Source organism: Cervus elaphus, chromosome 33 (genome assembly GCF_910594005.1).
Source record: "Cervus elaphus chromosome 33, mCerEla1.1, whole genome shotgun sequence".
NCBI classification, from domain to species: Eukaryota; Metazoa; Chordata; class Mammalia; order Artiodactyla; family Cervidae; genus Cervus; species Cervus elaphus.
Genome location: NC_057847.1, coordinates 71,369,722 through 71,390,920, shown reverse-complemented (window position 1 = coordinate 71,390,920; position 21,199 = coordinate 71,369,722). Strand labels below are relative to the sequence as shown.

The following is a 21,199-nucleotide window of genomic DNA, read 5'->3' as shown; positions in this document are numbered from 1 at the left end:
TTCTTTGTCCAGTAATAACCTGGCTTGATATCTATTCCTTCTTGTTGCAAAAGAAGGAAAAAAATGGAAAAAAGATTTTCTATTGGAAAAAAATTGAGAGATATTTTGAAAATAAAGTTATTTTTATTTCTAAAAGACTGTGGAGGGGACTCAGTGGCCACTAGAAGCTCTGGGAGTCTCTCACCCTCAGTAGATATTCCATAAGTCTATTGGTTTATTTCATTGTGGCCCCCGCTGTAGCTAAACAGTTAGGCAGCTAAAGGGTCTCATGTCCAGAAAATGGAAAAATAATCACTGCAATTATTTGGGATGATCCTATTTGCAGTTCTGATGTGAAAGTTCCTCCCTACCTCCCTTCCTTCCTTCCTCCATTCATCTCTTTATTCACTAACTTATGTAGAAGGCCCACTGTTCCCAGCACCATGACGGGTCATTACTTATTGTGGGATAATAACCTATTGGTTTAGCAACTCCATGATCTCTCAGTTTCAGGGAAACAGGACTCTCTAAGACAGTCACGCAAACTTGGGGAAAGTAAAGCTCACTACTGATCATGAATAACAGTTTCTTGAGGGTAACAATGGGATTGTACTTCCACCATGATCTTGACTGGGGTCCCTTCCAACAAGCCAGCTCGGCTTTAACGAAAAACCCACTCATTGGATGGTCACTAGGAACCAAGAGGAACACAGTTACTCTCACTGTGAATCGCCTGGGGGACGTTCCTGCCCCCCACTTCAAATTCCTGGCTTTCCTGAGCACCCACTGTGTGCTGGTCAGTGGAGGGCAGAGGCAGGGCCTGGCAGGCCTCTTCAGGATCCCTTCTTGGAATGATGAACAAGGGGTCCTGGCTCCTGGCTGCCTTTCAGATGGCTAGCCTGAGGAGGAGGTTCAGAGGGCTGAGGAGCTCGGAGCTGCTGCTGCAGGCCTGGGCACTAAGGGAGGCTGGAAGGCCTGGAAAGATCTGAGAGGGCAACTAGTTTTGCCCCTCATTCTTGAGATGAGGACCAGTTTGAGTCTCAGAGAGCCTCTTCTAAAAGCTGGAGGAACTTTGAGGTCAGCTGGCAGGTAGGCCCCAGCTCACTCTGGGCCAGCTGTGCTTCCTCTGTTCCCTCTGTTTGGAAAGTCTCACCCCTTTGGTCTCCTGGAGAACTGGATCAAGCCTGTGAAAGCTGCTATGATGCTAGATGTTGCCGACTATAATACCTTCTCTGGCCTTGCCCATGGATGATGTGCTTCCTCCTAAGGCAGCACAGGGCTCAGAGTCAGATAGCCTGGGTTTGCATCCACCTCCGAGACACTTAGTCCAGTTCCCTCTCCATCAGCCTAACCTTTCTCCTCTGAGCTGTTGGTTGCCTCGGGGATAGTTATGAGACTGAAACGAAGTCACCTGTGTCAAGCCCTAAGCCTAGTGTCTGGCAAGTGGTGCCATGCAGACCCTGGGGACCCTTTTGGAACTTGTATGTATTCCTCCAGTGGGAGCACCTGGGACCCTGGGGCTAAAGGCCCCACAGGAGCTCCAGCCTTGCTGCCCAGGAAGCCCCCTCCCCTAAATGTTTGCTGTTGATCGTAAGTGGCCCAGCAGGGGCGGCAGATGTGGACTTTCTACTTAGGTGTGTGCTCAGTCGCTCAGTTGTACCTGACTCTTTGTGACCCCATGGATTGTAGCCCATCAGGCTCCTCCGTCCCTGGGATTTCCCAGGCAAGAATACTGGAGTAGGTTTCCATTTCCTCCTCCAGGGGATCTTCCTGACCCAGGGATCAAACCTGACTCTCCTACATTGGAGGCAGATTCTTTAGTATGGAGCCACCTGGGAAGTCATCCTCTGTGCTTACCTGCATCTGAATTGCAGGTGTCAAGATTAGGGAGGAGAAACCGCATTCAGAAACCTGTCTTTGGTTGTTAAATAGAAAAATGGTTCATATCTAGACTCTTGACCCCCCCCCCCCACCATCTCATCTTAAAGGGTGCCATATTGCACAAATCTTTACCTTAAGAGCCTGTCCCTAGATGCAAGGTTGAAGCCATCTCACACTGTGATCTCTCCTGATTGCCTCCCCACTACCTAAGAAGCCTCCAAAGCCCCAAACAACAAATTTCTTGTACAAGCAGGAGCCCTAGGTAAGCCCCGGCTCACTAGGTCCATGGTCCCCGAGGCCTGACTCTCCCACCTCATTTCTCACACCTTTCCCCAGCCCCTCACCTCTTAGAGACTAAGCATCTGCCCCTGCATGCGCTATGCTGGACACCCTGTCAGGGGCTTCCCATACATCTCTCAGCTGCCCTGCTAGGCTGTGCCATTTCCCTCTTTATAGAGGAGGGAGTCTACACTCAGAGATGCTAGGTGATTTATCCCAGGTCACACAGAGAGGGAGTGGTGAAGTTGGGTTTGGGAACCAGGGTTGGCCTCCCACTGGGCACTGTGGCTGCTTGTTCCACCAGCGTGCCGGCTCATTCCCGCCTGGAATTTCACATGGGCTCTCCACCTGGTTCCAAAGACTTTCAGTAGCCTTGGGCCATCGCTTACTCCTAAATGAGTAGTCAAACTACAGTGAACATCAGAGTCCCCTGTACAAGGTTTGTTAAAAACTTTCTGGGACTTTTCTGGTGGTCCAGTGACTAGGACTCTGAGCTCCCAATGCAGGAGCCCTGGGTTTGATACCTGGTCAGGGAACTAGATCCCACATGCATGCCACACTGAGAGTTTGCATGCTACAGCTAAGACCAAGCACAGCCAAATAAAGAAATAAAAATATTTAAAAATCCTTCTCCCTTACATTTCTAAAAACAAGCAGACAAACAAGCAAAAAACAACTTGCTAAGCTCCACCCCAGAGTTTCTGATTCAGTGCATCTGGTTTGGGCATCTGAGATGCTGTGTTTTTAACAAGTTTCCAGGTATTGCTGATGCCTCTAGTCCAGGAATCAAGGTTTGAGTAACCACTTCCCTAAACACATCCCACTCAGTCTTCAGGGACCAGCTCACAGCTCAGCTCCTCCAAGAAGACTTCCTGTCTCTAAAGAACTAATGACCCCTCCCCTGGCTGAGCTCTCACGGAACCCACTGGCCCTTGATAAAATGCCCTCTAAGAAATGTATAATAGGTATGAACAGATATATAATAGGTGTAGGTTTTATCTTCAAAACTCCCCTCTTCAAGGGGAGAACACTGGAATTGAGTTTTGTGTGATTTCTCTCCAGGCCTCCCTTGACCCTGAGAGGGTGCTCATTGAATGGCTGTGCATGGATCCAAGGACTAGTAATTACTTTGCTATCAATCAAGGTGGTATCCTGATTGGATCAGGGAGAAGGAGAAATGGCTGAAAAACAGAAGTGCATGTTCAGAAGTGCATGTTGTAAGCCTACACTGGAAGGGAAGGAATGCTGAGTTTGTCCTCTTAACCACAAGCAAACTGGGATTCCCTGGGTGTCACAGGCTCAAGCTGAAAGGGCCCCAAATGTTTATTTGCAAGGTGCTTATTTAGAGACATAATTTTCTCCCAAGAAAATAGTTTAGTTGAAAAGCACAAGCCTTCCTATTGTTTCATGTTCAGTTGGTACTCTGCCTAAAATCTTTCCCTTCAATCAGGGGAAATTGCCTGTTTCAAATCCAGAATGCTGGCCAATTGTCAGGGACCTGGGTATTATTCTAGACCTTTCCCCATACTCCATAGAGGAGCAAACCAAAGCCTTGCAAGGTCCTATATCAACCTATCATCACCTAGCTAGTTGATAAGTCCAACATAATATACAGGCCTACTGACTCTGATTTAATGTAGAAATTTCCAGTACGTTGGGAAACTTCCTTCAATACCATCCCAACTTACAGGCTAAGTGCAGCCTGGCAAACTTATGGTTAATTTAATAACGAACAACTTAGAGTTGTCTGATAAGTCAGATGGTAGATAGGGGACCCAAAACATTCTACAAATGTCTCTAAGAAACAGGAAAATGAGGGAAAATCTGTGGCAATTTAGTAATATGAGTTGGGAGAATTTAATAAATTCTTAGACTAACTCAATACTTAGACACGGGGAATGAAATTAGCTGAGAAATTGTATTCATGATCTAGGGCTTAATTGCTATTGAATTATTCTTTGTTACTTTAAAAGTAAAACACATCTTAAAATACAGATGAAGAACTAGATTTCAAGTTATTGGCACATTGGCTTAGCCTCAAAAGAAACATAAAAGGACATAGAAAATTCAGATTCTTGTTATATTTTAGACATGAGTACTGTTGAGATGGAGAAATTTTGATCAGACTGGTATTTTGGAGCTTAAATGTTTTGGCTGCTTCTAACATCGTTTCATGAGATGTGGAGGTAGAAAGAGAAATGCCATGATCACAAGCTGAAGTGAGCCCTTCCTTATTTTCAAACAAAGTTTACTTTTCAAAATGGCTAAAGGATTTAGAGCTAAAATTAGTTTTGTTGTGGATTTTTTTAAAAAATTTTTTCCTGAAGTCGAGTGATTTTGCAGTCATTTGAAAGATCAAAGGTTAGAAAACACTAAGTTTTGGGGGTTTGTGAATGGTGAAAGGAACTACCATTAGAAAAATTTCTTCTCGGTGATAATGTCCTGTCTTAAATATTAGCTATGCAGTCTCTCTTCCCAACAGAATGGAAGGAGTCTCCTCTTTGCCATCTTTACTCTGAGATGGCTTCTTTTTCTCAAGAGGTGTAAACATGGGGAAATATTCCACCAGAATGGGTTGGAGTGTGATTATTGAGTGTTTAAAACAGTAGGAAGATTTGGTGACTAAACTAGGATTGACCCATCTACTGTGGGGTGGAAAATATGGGCATTTCTGATCTCTCTGTGTCCTATACTCTATGCTATTCTATACAACAAAATTTAGAAAAGCACAATTTTGGAACCAGACCTTGGGATTAAATCTTGGACTCAGTGTATATTAACTATGAGACCCCGAGGAAAGGCCTTTACTTCCTCAGCTGTGAGGTAGGGATGGTGAAACTCAGCTGTGTGGGTGGATGCACTATGATCATGGGAGTAAAGGCTCAAACAGAGTACCTGGCTTAGAGGTGTTGTTAATAATAAACAGACTTCTTTCTTTTGTAATTAATGCACAATAACGGGGCTTCCCAAGTGGCTCAGTGGTAAAGAATCCACCTGCCAATTCAGGAGACACAGGCTTAATTCCTGGGTTGGGAAGATCCCTGGAGTAGGAAATGGCAACTCACTCCAGTCTTCTTGCCTGGGAAATCCCATGGACAGAGGAGCCTGGTCCCTGAAGTCCATAGGGTGGGAAACAGTCAGACAGAACTGAGCAACTGAGCATACATGCACAAAAATGAGATCTAGCTGTTACGTAGGTTAATTCAAGGGACCGTAATTTCTCTGTTTTCAATCCCATGCAGCTGGATAGTCTCCTGTGAGACTGATGATTTTATTTACAAAATGGGAAATACATCAGTTTGAAAAACTGGCTTGATATAATCAAAACTGAACAAATACTGCAGTACCTCTAGCTTGGGGATCACCAACATCCTGACATTGACAAATAGAAATTGCCTTCCATGATGAGAAGATCTGGCTCCCACCCTCCCTTCCTTCTCCCACTTCAGAAATCTGACCTCTCCAAAAGTCCATTAACCCATGACTTCAGGATGATACACAGCCCTGGCTACAGCTAGCCAGGTTATGGTCCCACGGGAATCCAAGCTGTCTATGTGAACCATCTGCTACTTGATCAAGGGAAACGTTTGGATTTGAGTGGGAAACCTATGCAATTTGGAATAAGTTATGATCATCATACACCCCAAATTGAAAATGCAATTCATCGTGTTCACTTGAGCAACTGGAGTTAAGGAATAACCTTTAGAATTTTCCAGGTTTGGTATTCACCACTAGGCGTGGCTGATGGAAGTTCCCATAAAGGTGCCCACCTAATATGCAAGTGTGCGTGCTGAGCTGTTTCAGTCATGTTTGACTCTTTGTGACCCTGTGGACTGTAGCCCGCCAGGCTCCTCTGTCCATGGGATTCTCCAGACAAGAATACTGGAGTGTGTTGTCATGCCCTTCTCCAGGGGCTCTTCCCAGCCCAGGGGTAGAACCTGCATCTCTTATGTGTCCTGCATTGGTGGGCAGGTTCTTTACCACTAGCAGCCCCGAGGGACTTGATAATGGAGGTAAAATGATTCCCAGTCAATCAAAAGTGTCTGTGGGATCTTGGGGTGGGACCTTGGGTAAATAACAAAGAACTATAGCAGGGCCTGACAGCTCTGTTTCCTTCTAAGAGTGGAAGAAGCTGTTGAAGCTTCTGCTCTGATCCTTCTAGGACTTGGGTAGAGAGAGAAGGTGCTCCTCATCGGAATGCACTGATGGGGTGGGGGTGCTCTCAGGCTGTTTGAGGGAAAAGGCAGCATGATCAAGTATAATGGATGCGGCCCCAAGTTTTGAGTCAGCCAGCCCTGGATTCCAACCCTAGCTGCATCTCTTACTGTGAAGCAGCTCTAACAAGAGTGTGGATCCTGTTGAGCTATCATGAAAATGCCCTTTGAGTTTTAGGAATCAAACCCTCCCAGGATGCAGAGTGCAGGCAAGATTCCCCACCTTCGGACAGTGGGAGACACAGGCTGGGGACCTGAGAGGTGGGTGCAGTGCTGCTTGGTATAAAATCTTGTTTTATCACCCAGTACTCTTGCTTAGGCAAGAATCACTAGTCTGGCAAAGGGGGGATGGGGTTCAGGGGCTCCCCCCAAAATTTATAACTGAGGGAGAAAAGCCAACATCGCCATGAAGCCAAGCAGAAAACTCAGGGGTAAGACAGTTTTAGGCCTCAGAATCAGAAATCCTAAGATCTGGGACAGGAAAGACAGAAGTATAAGATCAGAAAGAAGCAGCCAATAAATTGGGGTTGCCTGACCACTACACCCAGATGGAGCCTTGAAGGCGAGACTTTGCTGAGAGCCTTCAGGTAGCATCCACATGGGATTGGGTAGCAGAGCCCCTGCCTGTCCTGACCCACCATCTGTGAAAAGGAAAGCAGCTTTGAAGACAGATGGGTTAGAAGGACAGTGTGTATAGGACTCACCTGTGTCAAGGCTCCTGACACCCTTCAGGGGAAACCCAAATGTCAAAGGCCCAGAGTCCTAGGCTCAGAAAGTGGCCTGCCCAGCTCTCTGGCCAGAGCTTCCCGAACCTCCACCAGATGCCAGACCTGGACTCAAGGGATACCGACCTACAGAGCCCTCCCTCACCTTCCAAGACTTCACCTGCTCTGTTCCCTTTCTCTGGACTTGCCTTCCTCTCTCCCCCTGGCCAAGCCCTAGTCATCCTCCATGACTCAACTCCAGCTCTTCCATCACTCGTGCAAGATGCTACATTTTGCTACCCACACCAGGGGCCACTGTGAACTTGAAGATTTTGACAGAGCCAAGTCACATCTGTTTAAAAAAAAATCAATCAATCCATTGACCACTTGATCAATGAAAAATGAGAGGGCCTGCTCCCAGTGTGGGTTTCTAGTGTGGCTCTAGGGTGAAGGCGTCCAGGTTGTCTAACTCAAGTATGACCTTCCACACTGGCAGTGACTGTCCACAGACATCCTTGGAAGATGCCCAGCCCTTCCTCACCCTGCACTGGCCACAGCACCTCCTGGCCTGCACCTGGCTTCCTAAATGACACGTGGCACTCCTCCACGCAAAACCCTCAGCAGAGTGGGCCTGACGCCATCTGACAGTCAGTCTGCCTGTCTCCTGTACCAGCCTGTATGTCTGAGGGCAGGAACCAGGTCTTATGTGTCTTGGAGGCCCAACTTTCTAGACTCTCCAGTGGACCAGACTTCCTAGATCATTATGGGTGCCCGGACTTACTTAGTGACTAGCAAATTTAACAGTTGTTTATAAAGCAGACCACATTGGTAGGATGGTTTATAACTTTGACTAAATTGGCCTACTGGTTTACGACCTTGACTAAGTTGGCGTGATGGTTCATGAACTAGTCTCTGTGAGTTGGGTAACTGTGGGTCCCTCCTTTCAGCCTGGGCCCCCCTGGGAGAATGTGCAAGAAGGGTTTTTTGACAAAGTGAAATCGTTCAGTAGTGTCCGACTGTTTGTGACCCTGTGGACTGTAACCTACCAGGCTTCTCCATCCATGGGATTTTCCAGGCAAGAGTACCGGAGTGGGTTGCCATTTCCTTCTCCAGGGGATCTTCCCAACCCAGGAATCAAATCCGGGCTCCCGCATTGCAAATGCTTTACCCTCTTGAGCCGCCAGGGTTTTTTGACAACTGCTGCCCAAATCCAGAGCCCTGACCCTTGGGGCCCCACCTCAGGTCAGTGGAGAGAGCGGACTCCACATCCACAGCTGGAAGGCAGGACAGGAGACAGTGCAAGCAAGGTGCCCACACCACCCCCTCCTGTTTGCCAGTGGAGATTTGACTGTGGCATTCAAGGTCTCTCATGGACTCTGGGCAGAGACAAACAGCCACAGGGCCTTGGACTCAAAGGGCTCTGGCAGAGAGAAGTGCCCTTCTTAAATCCAGATGCTTCAGGGGCCAGAGCACAGGAGACCCTCTGCCTCCTTCTGATGGCCCTGCTGGGCAGTAGTCCTGCTCCGTGTCCATCACTGACACCCAGAAACCCCACCTGCCCACCTACCCACAGCCTCTGTTACCTGTGTCCCCCTTGCTTCCTTTCACACCTTCGACTCCTGGTGTCCCGGGCATCCCTGGTGGTCCTGGACAACAGATGCCACAGAGAGTGTCAGGGCTGGGCTGGGTGGGTCTTCAGACATCACTCCCCACACCCACCACAGGACCCAGGACCTCACCTATTGGCCCAGGGGGGCCAATGCTGCCAGTCTCACCCTTGGCACCTGGGGATCCCACAGCTCCTGGAAAGCCTGGAAGACCCTTCACTCCAGGTGGTCCTGAAAGGAAAGTCATGAATAGAAGGCTGGGAGTGGTTGGTAGAGGGCCTGGCTGCCTATGCTTTCAACACACCTCTGTTCTCTGCAGTGGCACATGCATCTCTTAACACCTTAAATATTCCCTGGGCAGCTTGAAAGATCTCCCTTTAGAAGCTTTAAACTAGCCCTATTAGTGGGAGGAGAATTACAGTCTCAGCAATTTATTAATTTATTTCCATTCACTGCTGCAGGGTTTGAAGCTTATGGACTTACTCAGAACTCGGGGTGTGAGTGTCTGGCTGCACAGGCCTGAGCAGCAGAGTGAAGAGAAGCTCTCTGAAAGAATATCAATTAGGCCTGCCCTCTGAATACTGCTCTGTTCCTCTTAAGGATGGGCCAGGTTTTACAAAATCTCAGAGGCTCTGGGTTAATATTACAGTCAAATACAGGACAGGGACAGTGGTACCTGGAATGATGCCCATTCCTACAATTCTTACCTTGATCACCTTTGATTCCAGGAATTCCAGCCACTCCTAAAATACAGAAGGATTTTTAGGGATTGTGTTTTTACCCTCTAGCTTCAGCCTGCTAGACAAAAGGGGAATACCCACAGGACAGCAGACTTGACAGTGCAGACACTTACCTGGGGAACCGGGCTTTCCTGAGTCACCTTTATCCCCCCGAGCTCCGGGGGGTCCCATGACCCCCATGTCTCCTTTCATGCCCGTGTCTCCTTTTCTTCCTAAAAAACCAAGAAACTGTGGTCAGACGTGGGAGGAGGGCGGGGCTTCCCTGGTGGCTCAGTTGTTAAAGAATCCGCCTGCAGTATAGGAGACCCAGGTTCGATCCCTGGGTCAGGAAGATCCCCTGGAGAAGGAAATGGCAACCCACTCCAGTGTTCTTGCCTGGAGAATCCCATGGACAGAGGAGCCTGGCAGTTTACAGTCCATGGGGTCGCAAAGAGTCGGACACAACTTAGCAACTAAACCACCACCACCATGGGAGGAGGGCAAGCCCGGCCACCACATCCAACTCTGATATTTCCGGTCCCACTCAAGTTCTAAACTCAGACTCCTTGAACCCCTTGGTGCCCAGAAGTGGAAGATACAATGACTGCCCTCAAGGAGCACACCATCTTGCCCAGAGACCAGGCATAAACTCATGAAAAATGGATGAGAGGACCTGGCCTGGCTGATGGGAAGTGGAAGGTCCCAGAAGCTGAGCTCTCCATCAGCATTGCCTGGCTTATTTCAGTGTCTGAATTTGGAGGACTATTTTTTTAAACTTCCCAAACTGAATTCTGAATATTCCAGAAAGCAGATTTCAAGTGCTGAGAGCAGAAGCTTTGAGGTGCTGATGGGGAGAAAAACATTGCAACAGCACTTATCCCCCTAGTGGTTCAGACACCTGGTGGCCAAGGTTTCAAATTTTCCACTTGTCATCAGTATTCCGGGCTTGCCCCAGCCCTTCCTTTCCTCTGTCCTCCATCACTCCCCTCTCCTTCCTGAGGCTGTTCAGAGCGTATCAATCGAGGGAGGCTCCTCGCTGGACAGGGCTCAGCAACTGCTTCCTGAACTAGCCAGCCACCCATAAAGGGCCTGCTCATCGGTACCCACTGGCTGGGGAAGGCTGGTGAGGTCCCACCATCAGCAGAGTCCCAATCCTAGAAACTCCCTCAGGGGGCAGGACTGGCTCGTTAAGATGGAATTTGGTTAAAGGGCTCTATTCCATTATTGTCATGATTCCAGAGCTGGAGGGAGAAGGAAATGGCAACCCACTCCAGTACTCTTGCCTAGAGAATCCTGTGGAGAGAGGAGCCTGGTGGGCTGTTGTCCATAGGGTCGCATAGAGTCGGACACAACTGAAGCAACTTAGCATGCATGCATGCATTGGAGAAGGAAATGGCAACCCACTCCAGTGTTCTTGCCTGGAGAATCCCGGGGACGGGGGAGCCTGGTGGGCTGCCGTCTATGGGGTCGCACAGAGTCAGACACGACTGAAGCGGCTTAGCAGCAGCAGCAGCAGAGCTGGGGAGAACACAGAAACGCCCTGGCCTCCTCTCTAATGAATAAGGAAAGTAGGCATAGTGGTCTTGAGTGGAGGCAAAGAAGCAACTGCTGTACAGAACTCTCTGGGTCTAAGATTTGAGAGATGTTAGATGTAAGTCTTGAGAATGAGATTCTTTGAGGTGGTTAGGATACTTAGAGAATGATTATTCCTTGATGGAAGACAAAACAGCCATAGAAACCTTGATTGCAATGGAAGTCCCTTACAACTGCCTCAGATGCAAAGAGCAAATAAGTTTTTGGTCCTTCAGAGCATCCACTTGAGCAGAAGGGCCAAAAGGCTAGGACAATGCAAGGAATTATTTTCCTGAGGCATTTGTTGGTGCCCTGCTGCTCTGGGCCAGTCAGGGTCATCACGTTAAGGCACCTGTGTGACTGTATGGGGTTTCTTTTCTCTTTTTTTGCTCTCCCACACAGTTTTCAAGATCTTAGTTCCCCAACCAGGGATTGAACCCCAAAAGAATGGAGTCCTCACTACTGGACTGCCAGGGAAGTTCCTGTAGGAGGTTTCTTGAAACTGGTGTGGGCCTGAGTGAGTGTTGCTATGACTTCCATGTCTCCACAAAGAGGACCACCTTAGGAAGCAAAGTAGTACTGGTGAAAGTACCGGAATCTGGCACCAGCTGAGGAATCACAGCTAATCTGACTTCAGAACCTCCCCATCATCACAGCTAAAGGTGGAGTGAAGGAGATTGACATGATCCCCTGGAACCTCATCACAGTGGCATTACCCATCTTCTGGGACAAAGAGGGGAAGACCTCAGTACTCAATACTACAGGGGCGTGTCCCACTTGGTCTGCTAACCCTGTCTGCAGGCAGTGGATTGGGCAAACAGTGGGTAATTTGGGAAGAGGAGTCCTGATTTCTGAAGACATGAAAGCGATGCATTTCCCCTCGCCAGCTGCAGTGCTCCCAGCCCCGAGCCTGGGAGTGGCAGTGGGTGAGGGTGAGGTGGGAAGCAGTGTGGTTCAGACTCCACAGGCAAAGGCTTGGCTCTCATCCATCCCCGCTCTGAGGCTGCCGGGGCCACCTTGAGAAAGTCTGGGCCACAGAGAATTGTGGAGGGCCACCTTTGGAATCAACCTGACAAGTCAATTGTCCGACCACCTACCCGGTGCAAGGATCCCCCTTCTGTTCCACCAAGGAGAATTCTGTAGCCCCTCCTCTCCACCCCTACATCCACTTGTTTCATTGTGGGGCAGCCCCAAGTCTTAACTGTTTGTTCCTCCCTTACCTCAGCACAACTGGTTCTCCAGAAACCTCTGCCCCTTGGCCTCCATTCTTCTGCCGGGTACCACTGACAGCCAGTCTATTTTCTCTTCCACAAGAACCTTTCTAGTATTTGAGGATGGCCGACACGTCCCTAGAAGGGCTCACTTCGTGAAGGCAAGCACCCTCAGTTTCTTCTGATGTAGATAATTCCCACATGCCAGCTACAGTATCACACATCTTCTGTCTTATATTTCTGTTGTAATCAGTCCTCACTGAAGGTTACTAGTACTATCCCCCTTTCATAGGTGAGTTAATTGAGGTTCAGAGAGCTTACACAGCTGGTGAGCCACGTTCGAACCCAGATCTGTCTGACCTAGGAACTGAAATCCCTTTCTGTGTTACAGGAATCACTCACACCACCTACATGTAGCAGAGTTTGAAAATAATGCTCTCCAACCCTTATAGCTGTCCTGCAAAGCACATATAGCTTAATTAGTATTATTTTAGTGTAATTGCCATTCGTTGCTGAAATGAAGTTAAGTGACGTGTCCAGTTACACAGGTGAGTAGGCGCGGAGCAGGAATGGCAATCAGGTCCGCTGGCTCCTCAGCTCCATCCCGCTACCGCACCCAGAGCCGCCCCCAGGGTGCTCTCTGGGCAGGCCGGACGCCAGGAGCATGAGCTGCTCAGTCAAGGCCAGAGCGTGGGCCGTGCTTCTCAAAGCCGGTCCCCCACACCTCCAGGCTCTGAATCCTCCACGGCCTCTGAAGCATCTCGAATGGTTCTTATTCGTGGCCATTAGCTTGAGAAGCACTGCTCTAGACCAAGTGCGGGCCATCGAGGGAAGATTCTAGATGCCTTATCAGCCCCTTTGTCCTCACCACCAGCGGTCTCCCCTCCTGACCCAGGCCCACCTCAGGCCCCACGCGGGTCCCCCACCGTTTTCTCCTCTGAGTCCCCAGCACTGTCTGTGTCTGCCCTTGCCACCAGTTGTACATGGCAGGAGGTCCTTCCCTGCCTCACTCTCTTCTCAGATTTCCCATCCTGTCCTTTGCTCGCCTGGACTGAAGGGACCACAGCTGTGCCCCTGGGATGCCTGGCGACCCACCATCCTCTGGGTGGCCTTGCCCCTCCCTGGCCCTGAAGGCTGAGTGAGTGAGTGTGTATGAGTTTGTGGTAGGGGTGGTGAGTGCATGTGAGTGCGTGTGGTGGTGTGTATGCATGTGAGTGTATGTGCATGTGTGAGCAGGTGCCTAGTGCAACCGTGCATGTGTGACTGTGCCTGGGTGGGCCCCTGAATTCTCCTCCGACTGTTTGCCCATCCTCCATTCTGAAAACCTTCCCCAGAGAAACCCTGCTGGAGGCTTAGAACACTAGGCCCTCTGGGATTTCCCCTTCTATTAAAATCTTTCTAAAAATTAGTTCCTGGAAAAAAAAAGAGTTTTCCCTCCTAACAAGTTTCCCTTCTGCAAATAGTGGTGTTTTTCTTTCTGTCTCAGTGTCCTGGAGACTTAGAGGCTCTCAGTCTATTTCCCCCTTTCTTGCAAATCCTCTCATTCTGCTCTTTCTTTAGTAACAGCTTTCTTGGCATTTTTACAACTCAGCAGCCTCCATCCCTCTGGGGATTTGAGGTTTGAGAGTCTAAGTGAAGGGCAGAATGGATTGCAACAGTGATGAAGCCCCTCTCCCCCAGGGGCCAGCTGAGCCCCCGCATTCTCTGACCCAGCCTTGCCGTGGCCGCTGGTAAGGCACCTGGGCATATTAAGGCCACAGCCTAAAAAAGAGAGCCAATCATGGGCTTTGAATTGTAATTTTAACTTCCCAGTAAGCCTCTGAAGCATTCTTATCCCCATTTTACAGACCCTAGTAATCCTCTGAAGCATTCTTATCCCCATTTTACAGACCCCAGTAATCCTCTGAAGCATTCTTATCCCCATTTTACAGACCCAAGTAATCCTCTGAAGCATTCTTATCCCCATTTTACAGACAAAGAAACTGAGACCCAGAGAGGTAAAGGAGTGCTCCCCAGGTCGTGCAACCAGTCTATGGTGAAGGCAGTTGTGTCAGGCTCTGGAGTCTGGACCAATGAGCTTGACTCTCTCCAGGGATGCTCATAGGCTTGTACTCTGAGCACCAAGGAGGGTCTTGGAGTGTCCTCACCCTTCCATCCACACCTAGGTGTCTCCTCTGTGAAGCAGGTACTTCCCAGCATCCCAGGACACGTAGGGTCTCACCCCAGGTGACCTCCCTCACACACAGATCCCACTTGGAGTTCAGACTCTCGGGGTGGGGTGTGTGTTTGCAGCTGCTCTGAGACGGGCTGCTACCTGGCCAGCACACACACCCAGCCCCTGCTCACCTGCCTCTCCCTTGATTCCTGGTGGGCCTCGGGGTCCTGGGGGTCCTGGAAAGGAAAAGGAATTCAGAATGTAGCCTGGACAAGCAGGAAAAAAAGGATTATGGGGCCAGTAGACAGAGGCGGTTTCTATGACTTCTCTGCGAGCGGTCCTGGCAGGTGGGGGAGGCGAGGTCCACCCTGGGCCCCTTTGGACCTGAAAGACCTAAGGAAAAGGAGCGGAGACACCATGCCCCAATGAACAAGGTGCCACTTACACCATCATCCACTCAACAAGTGTCATTGGGCACACAGATCAGCCAAACGGTGTGGAAGGAAGAAAAGATGGAGTGCCTTCCCACAGGAAGCTCATGGCCCAGCAGGCAAAATTCAGTTGTGTAGACGATGACTCCAGAGGGAGGCTGAGCCGGACAGACCTGGGTCTGAACAGCAGCACTGCCCCTTTAGCTGAGTGACCCTGGGCCTGACCTTTCATCGTCTGGAGCATCAGCTTTCTCATCAGTGAACTAGGGTTCATATACCAGTTAAGCAGGGCAGTTCTGAGGCTGCCACATGGAAACCCACATAGAAAGCGTGCCCAGGCTGTGATACATGGCACCCATCGCTGCTGCTACCCATATCAGATCTCTCCCTTTCCAGCACTGCTTTGGGGATGACAGCCTCCCAAAGACTTGGGTGGATGTGACAGGGCTCCTCGTCCTCTCTTAGTCCATTCTGGCCACCATAACAACACATTATGGACTGGGGAGGTGGGGCTTAACCAAAGAAATTCACTTCTTAGAGTTTTGGAGGCTGGAAGCCCAAGATGAGGCGCCTGCGGGGTCGAGTGCAGGGGAAAGCCTTCTGTGTGGCAGTCTGCACCTCTCTCTGCGTCCCCACGTGTGGGAGGAGCCAGGGTGCTTCTGGGGTCTCTTCTACAAGGGCAGGTCCACTGTCCTCTCCCCTCCATGGCCCCTGCTTTGGCCAGACTGGCGAGATGCCTGCCATTCCTCTCTCCAGCCACAGACCATATAGTTTGCCACTTGGAAGTGGTCCTGGGAATCGCCCCGGGCTCTGCATTTTACCTGCCCTCCTGAGCATTCTGGGCTGGTCTGAGGGCTTTGGGACTCAGACCTGACCTTTGGCTGGTTACTGAAGACCTTGGCTCTTGGATGTCATAATCATTTGGACAGGGTCCTTGGCTCCTAGCTTCCTGACCCCACTCTCACCAGATCTGTCTGCAGTCACCCAGGGTGCCTGTAATTTCACACCCTCCTCATTCAGCCTTCACCCCCTCTCTTGGCCTCCAGGGTCTCATGCCAGGACAGGGTCTGGGAAGCCCCTCTGCCAAAGAAGGGAATTCAGGTCTAAAGACCCTCTTGTCCACACACAAGCAGCTCCCCCATTCCCATTCCCTCTGGAGAGTCCCAGCTCAGTGGGGAGGGACCAACCTTGGATCTGACTAAAGTTGTCCATCCGCTGTTGTAGTCTCTCCTGCTTGGCGAGGACTTGGGTGATCTGGGCCTGTGTTTCATTGTTGTGGGGCATCTCCAGGATCTGGAGCCGCTCCTGCAGGTTTAGAACTGGACACCCCACACCCCAGCCCTTCAGCATTCTTTCAGGGACTTCATTAAAGCCCAGGGCATTTGAACATAGCCCTGACATTCTGTGTCATATGTGCTCAACTCTGTAAGTTCTGACTGTGTAAATGCATGTTTTGTGTACTGTGGGGAACTAGTGTGAGCACAGAGCTTTGTCTGTATCTTGCACACGGGCACTTCACACTCACAGATGCTACACGTCCACGGCACACACTGGCACAGTCTGTGCACCCACTGCATCCATGATCAACCTGCGCGCAGTTAAGAACTCTGTGCCTGCCGGAGCGTGAGTGCATGGCCACCAACGTGCTGACCTGGCCTAATCATGTGAGGCGTTAATATGCGTGCGATGTGCGTTTGTGACAGCTGGGCACGTGACGCGCTTGAGCAGCTTCACTGTCTGTATGAGGGGTCGCTTCCTGACCTAACCATTTGGACTGGGAGCACTTTGAAAGCCAAATCATGTTGAAATGAAACACTGATCAACAAAGCTCCTTCCTAAACCAGAATAGAAAGAGACACGTGCACCCCAATGTTCATCGCAGCACTGTTTATAATAGCCAAGACATGGAAGCAACCCAGATGCCCATCAGCAGATGAATGGATAGGGAAGCTTTGATATATATACACAATGGAATATTACTCAGCCATTAAAAAGAATGCATTTGAATCCGTTCTAATGAGGTGGATGAAACTGGAGTCTATTATACAGAGTGAAGTAAGCCAGAAAGAAAAACACCAATACAGTATAATAACACATATATATGGAATTTAGAAAGATGGTAATGATGACCCTATATGCAAGACAGAAAAAGAGACACAGATGTATAGGACAGTCTTTTGGACTCTGTGGGAGAAGGTGAGGGTGGGATGATTTGAGAGAATAGCATTGAAACATGTACATTATCATATGTGAAACAGATCGCCGGTCCAGGTTTGATGCATGAGACAGGGTGCTCGGGGCTGGTGCACCGGGATGACCCAGAGGGAGGTGGGAGGGGGGTTCAGGATGGGGAACACATGTGCACCCATGGCTGATTCATGTCAATGTATGGCAAAACCACTACAATATGGTAAAGTAATTAGCCTCCAATTAAGATAAATAAATTAAAAAAGAAAAAAAAAAAAAGCTCCTTCTCATCCAGAGACAGGGAATTCTTGATGGGAGATGCACAAGGCATACCTGTGTGAAATCACTGCCTCTTTGACTGCTTCAGACACACACATGTGTGGTCTATTTCTCCTTGCCTCCCTCTCCCCCGCCCCCCTCATGCACGCACACACACACACACACACACACACACACACACACGTAACACGTAACACACACTCCCCTTTCTGCTTTCCCCTCCCCTCCCCGCACCACCCTGGCCACCCAGGGCCTGAGAACTCTCCCCCAGCACATGGGCAGCGGTGGCCCCGGGGCTCTCCCCTGAGCCTGGGTTCTGTATCTGGTGGGTCCACGTTGTTACCCAAGGAAGGACCAGGCAGGACTCAGGTGGTTTACCTTGTATCACCAATAGCCCAGCGCCCACAGTGAGCAGAACCAGGTACATGACCACTAGGACCATGATGCAGTTCTTTCCATTTCTCCTCTTGGGCTTTGGACCTGAAGTGGAACACAGGCAGAAAGCAGCTGCTAGAGAGGGTGGAGAGCAGAGGTCCCTAGCCTGGGCCCAGATGCCCTCTGGGTGAGCAAGGGGCTCTCCCTGAGGTTCCATGCGGGGAAGGACACAAAGACCAAAGACAGCCAAATCCTCCCCTTGACCCTCCTTCCACAGGGCAAGAAGCCACTCGCTTGTGTGGCTGGGTGAAAAACACCTCTGCATGTATTCTTTGCTGAAAGAGCATGGTCCTTAAGCCAGATATTACATCAACCTTGCTCACTGTAGAAGCCCCCGTGTGCCACCTGCTCCAGGGGGTGCTCAGTAGATGTACATCCAATTAACCGATGAATTAACACATTTCAATTTCAAGAGTTTTGGAGGAAAATGTTTGTTCCCATTTTATAAACAGTGAGCGAGGTTTGGAACAGTTGAAAAACCTATTAGGTTATAAGACAAGATCTGCAAATTTTGCCCAGGCCTTTGCTTTCTTTTTCTTTAGATTTTTAAATTATGAAGGTAAAACATGCATAATATAATGCATCAAACAATATGGAGAGCATTTCAAGGATTAATAATCTCATAATTAATCCCCTGAGGTCCTAGCCTGCTGAGGTAAGCTTCATTAGCTTTCTGGGATGTGGCCTTCCTCCCATTCCCCCATCCTAACAAACTCATATCCTCCTAGATGGAGTGTTTCTCCTTTTCGTTTTACACCAATGATATCATATTACAAATACATACTACTTAGCCCATGTGCTTATCATGTGTGCTCATCACATGTGCTTTAGTAGTATGTAATCAACTAAAGCACATGTTCCTTCTGCAATGAAGAATTTTTCCATGGGTTTCCTTCTAGTTCTCTCAGTAGACAGAGACTTAACTCTTCTCTTTACTAGCTGCTTCATAATGCTTAGAGACACATGGCTACTCCGTCTAGCACAGGGTGTTCTCCCTAGCTGCATGCACCCCTGAAGTCCAGGCCCACATCGCAGCCTGCGTGAGTTCTCCAACACACATCCAGCCCCAGTCGCTCCCTGGTTTTCAGCCCTTATGCTCACTGCCCTCGGGACAAACAACTCCCCTGTGGGTTCATGTAGCCTGGTCTCCAGCCAGCTCTCCTGTGGCCATGCCTCTCTACCTCACCTCCACCCCTGACACAGATCAATGGTCAGGCCAGACCACGGGGGTTACACCCTTCTGACTTCAGACAGTGTCTCCTCTGAATACCCAAGGAAGGAATATTCCTTTCTTCTTTATGCATAACTACTTCTTACTCATCCTTCAGGAGCAGAGTAGAGACTTCCCTGACCCAAGATAGACCCTCAGGCTCCCCTGGGATGGGTGGGCCCTTGCGCTGCTTCCCCACAGAATTGTGCTTTTATCTGCTGTGACCCTGAGCACCTTGAACTATTTCTATGTCTCACTCTCCTCTACATGGCCTGGAAGTTCCCAAGGCTGCATTCCAGCATCAGTATGATATTCTGGGAAAATGGCGACTAGCTAATTGAATGGATGAATGAGTCATCTGGGTGCCAAGTGTGTGCAGAGTTGAACACTGCCAGTTGAAAAGCGTTGGGAGAGCATCAGGAATGCAACTTAAAACCTCAGGTACCATATAGTCATGATAGTGAGAATGAATAAGCATGAGGGGAAGCCTCACGCTTAATAGAAGATGGTGGACAGCAAATACAGCCTCATAGACAGCACAAAATGTGATGAAACTTAACATGTGATGGCAATAGAAAGGTAACTATGTTTCAGAGACACACATATCATAGATGCTAGAGATAGGGGTGAGGGCCAGCATGGAAGATGCAGATATTTTCAACTACATGGTAGGAACACGTGTAAGGCATTTGAAAAAGGATAACAAGAAGAAAAACAGACATGACAGGGAGCTGGGAGTAGTTCAGGTCCAGAATGCAGAATGCTTTTAAATTCAGAGCTATAACTGGCACAAAGGCAAAGTATTTTAGAACTGGGAACTTTAAATCTGTAGGTTTTGTCTAACTTGCTCTGTACAAAGCAAAGGATAGGACAAATTCTTTACCCCCATGTTGATCATTAACAGAAGCAAAATATATTAAGAACAGGTGGCAAAAATACATAGAACTATACAAAAAAGATCTTAACGACCCAGATAACCATGATGGCATGATCACTCACATAGAGCCAAGTCAAGTGGGCCTTAGGAAGATCATTACGAACAAAGCTAGTGGAGGTGATGGAATTCCAGTTCAGCTATTTCAAATCCTAAAAGATGATGCTTTTAAAGTGCTGCACTCAATATGCCAGCAAATTTGGTGATCACAGGTGGTCACAGGACTGGAAAAGGCCCGTTTTCATTTCAATCCCAAAGAAAGGCAATGCCAAAGAATGCTCAAACTATCACACAATTGCACTCATCTCACATACTAGCAAAGTAATGTTCAAAATTCTCCAAGCTAGGCTTTACCAGTATGTGAACTGAGAACTTCCAGATGTTCAAGCTGGATTTAGAGAGCAGAAGAACCAGAAATCAAATTACCAACATCTGTTGGATCATCAAAAAAGTAAGAGAGTTCTAGAAAATCATCTACTTTTGCTTCATTGAACATGCTAAAGCCTTTAATTGTGTGGATCACAACAAACTGTGGAAAATTCTTAAAGAGATGGGAATACAAGAACACTTTACTTGCCTCCTGAGAAATCTGTATACAGGTCAAGAAACAACAGTTAGAAGCAGACATGGCACAATGGACTGGTTCCAAATTGGGAAAGGAGTACATCAAGGCTGTATGTTGTCACCCTGTTTATTTAACTTATAGGCAGAGTACATCATGCAGAATGCCAGACTGGATGAAGCTCAAGCTGGAGTCAAGACTGATGGGAGACATATCAATAACCTCAGATATGCAGGTGACACCACCCTTATGGCAGAAAGCAAAGAAAAACTCAAGAGCCTCTTGATGAAGGTGAAAGAGGAGAGTGAAACAGTTGCCTTAACACTCAACATTCAAAAAATGAAGATCATAGCATCCAGTCCCATCACTTCATGGCAAATATATGGGAAAACAATGGAAACAGTGACAGGCTTTTTTTGGGGGCGCTCCAAAATCACTGCAGATGGTGACTGCAGCCATGAAATTAAAAGATGCTTGCTCCTTGGAAGCAAAGCTATGACCAACCTAGACAGCATATTAAAAAGCAGAGACATTACTCTGCCAAAAAAGATCCATCTAGTCAAAGCTATATTTTCTCCAGTAGTCTTGTATGGATATGAGAGTTGGATTATAAAGAAAGTTGAGTGTCCAAGAATTGATGCTTTTGAACTGTGGTGTTGGAGAAGACTCTTGAGAGTCCCTTGGACTGCAAAGAGATCCAACCAGTCCATCCTAAAGGAAATCAGTCCTGAATATTCATCAGAAGGACTGATGCTGAAACTCCAATACTTTGGCCACTTGATGAGAAGAGCTGACTCACTGGAAAAGACCCTGATGCTGGGAAAGATTGAAGGAGGAGAA

General features: G+C 48.5%; 1 protein-coding gene across 1 annotated transcript in view; it reads right to left on the bottom strand.

Moving 5' to 3' along the window:
* The window catches only part of MARCO (macrophage receptor with collagenous structure), a 36,939-nt gene that overhangs the window by 4,362 nt on the left and 11,378 nt on the right, over positions 1-21,199 (bottom strand). The window contains exons 2-8 of the mRNA XM_043894769.1: positions 17,597-17,698; positions 15,940-16,071; positions 14,513-14,557; positions 9,518-9,616; positions 9,372-9,407; positions 8,797-8,895; positions 8,641-8,703 (exon numbers count right to left, since the gene is read on the bottom strand). Coding sequence (XP_043750704.1) covers positions 8,641-8,703; positions 8,797-8,895; positions 9,372-9,407; positions 9,518-9,616; positions 14,513-14,557; positions 15,940-16,071; positions 17,597-17,698 — 576 coding nt within the window. The remainder of the gene's footprint in view (positions 1-8,640; positions 8,704-8,796; positions 8,896-9,371; positions 9,408-9,517; positions 9,617-14,512; positions 14,558-15,939; positions 16,072-17,596; positions 17,699-21,199) is intronic.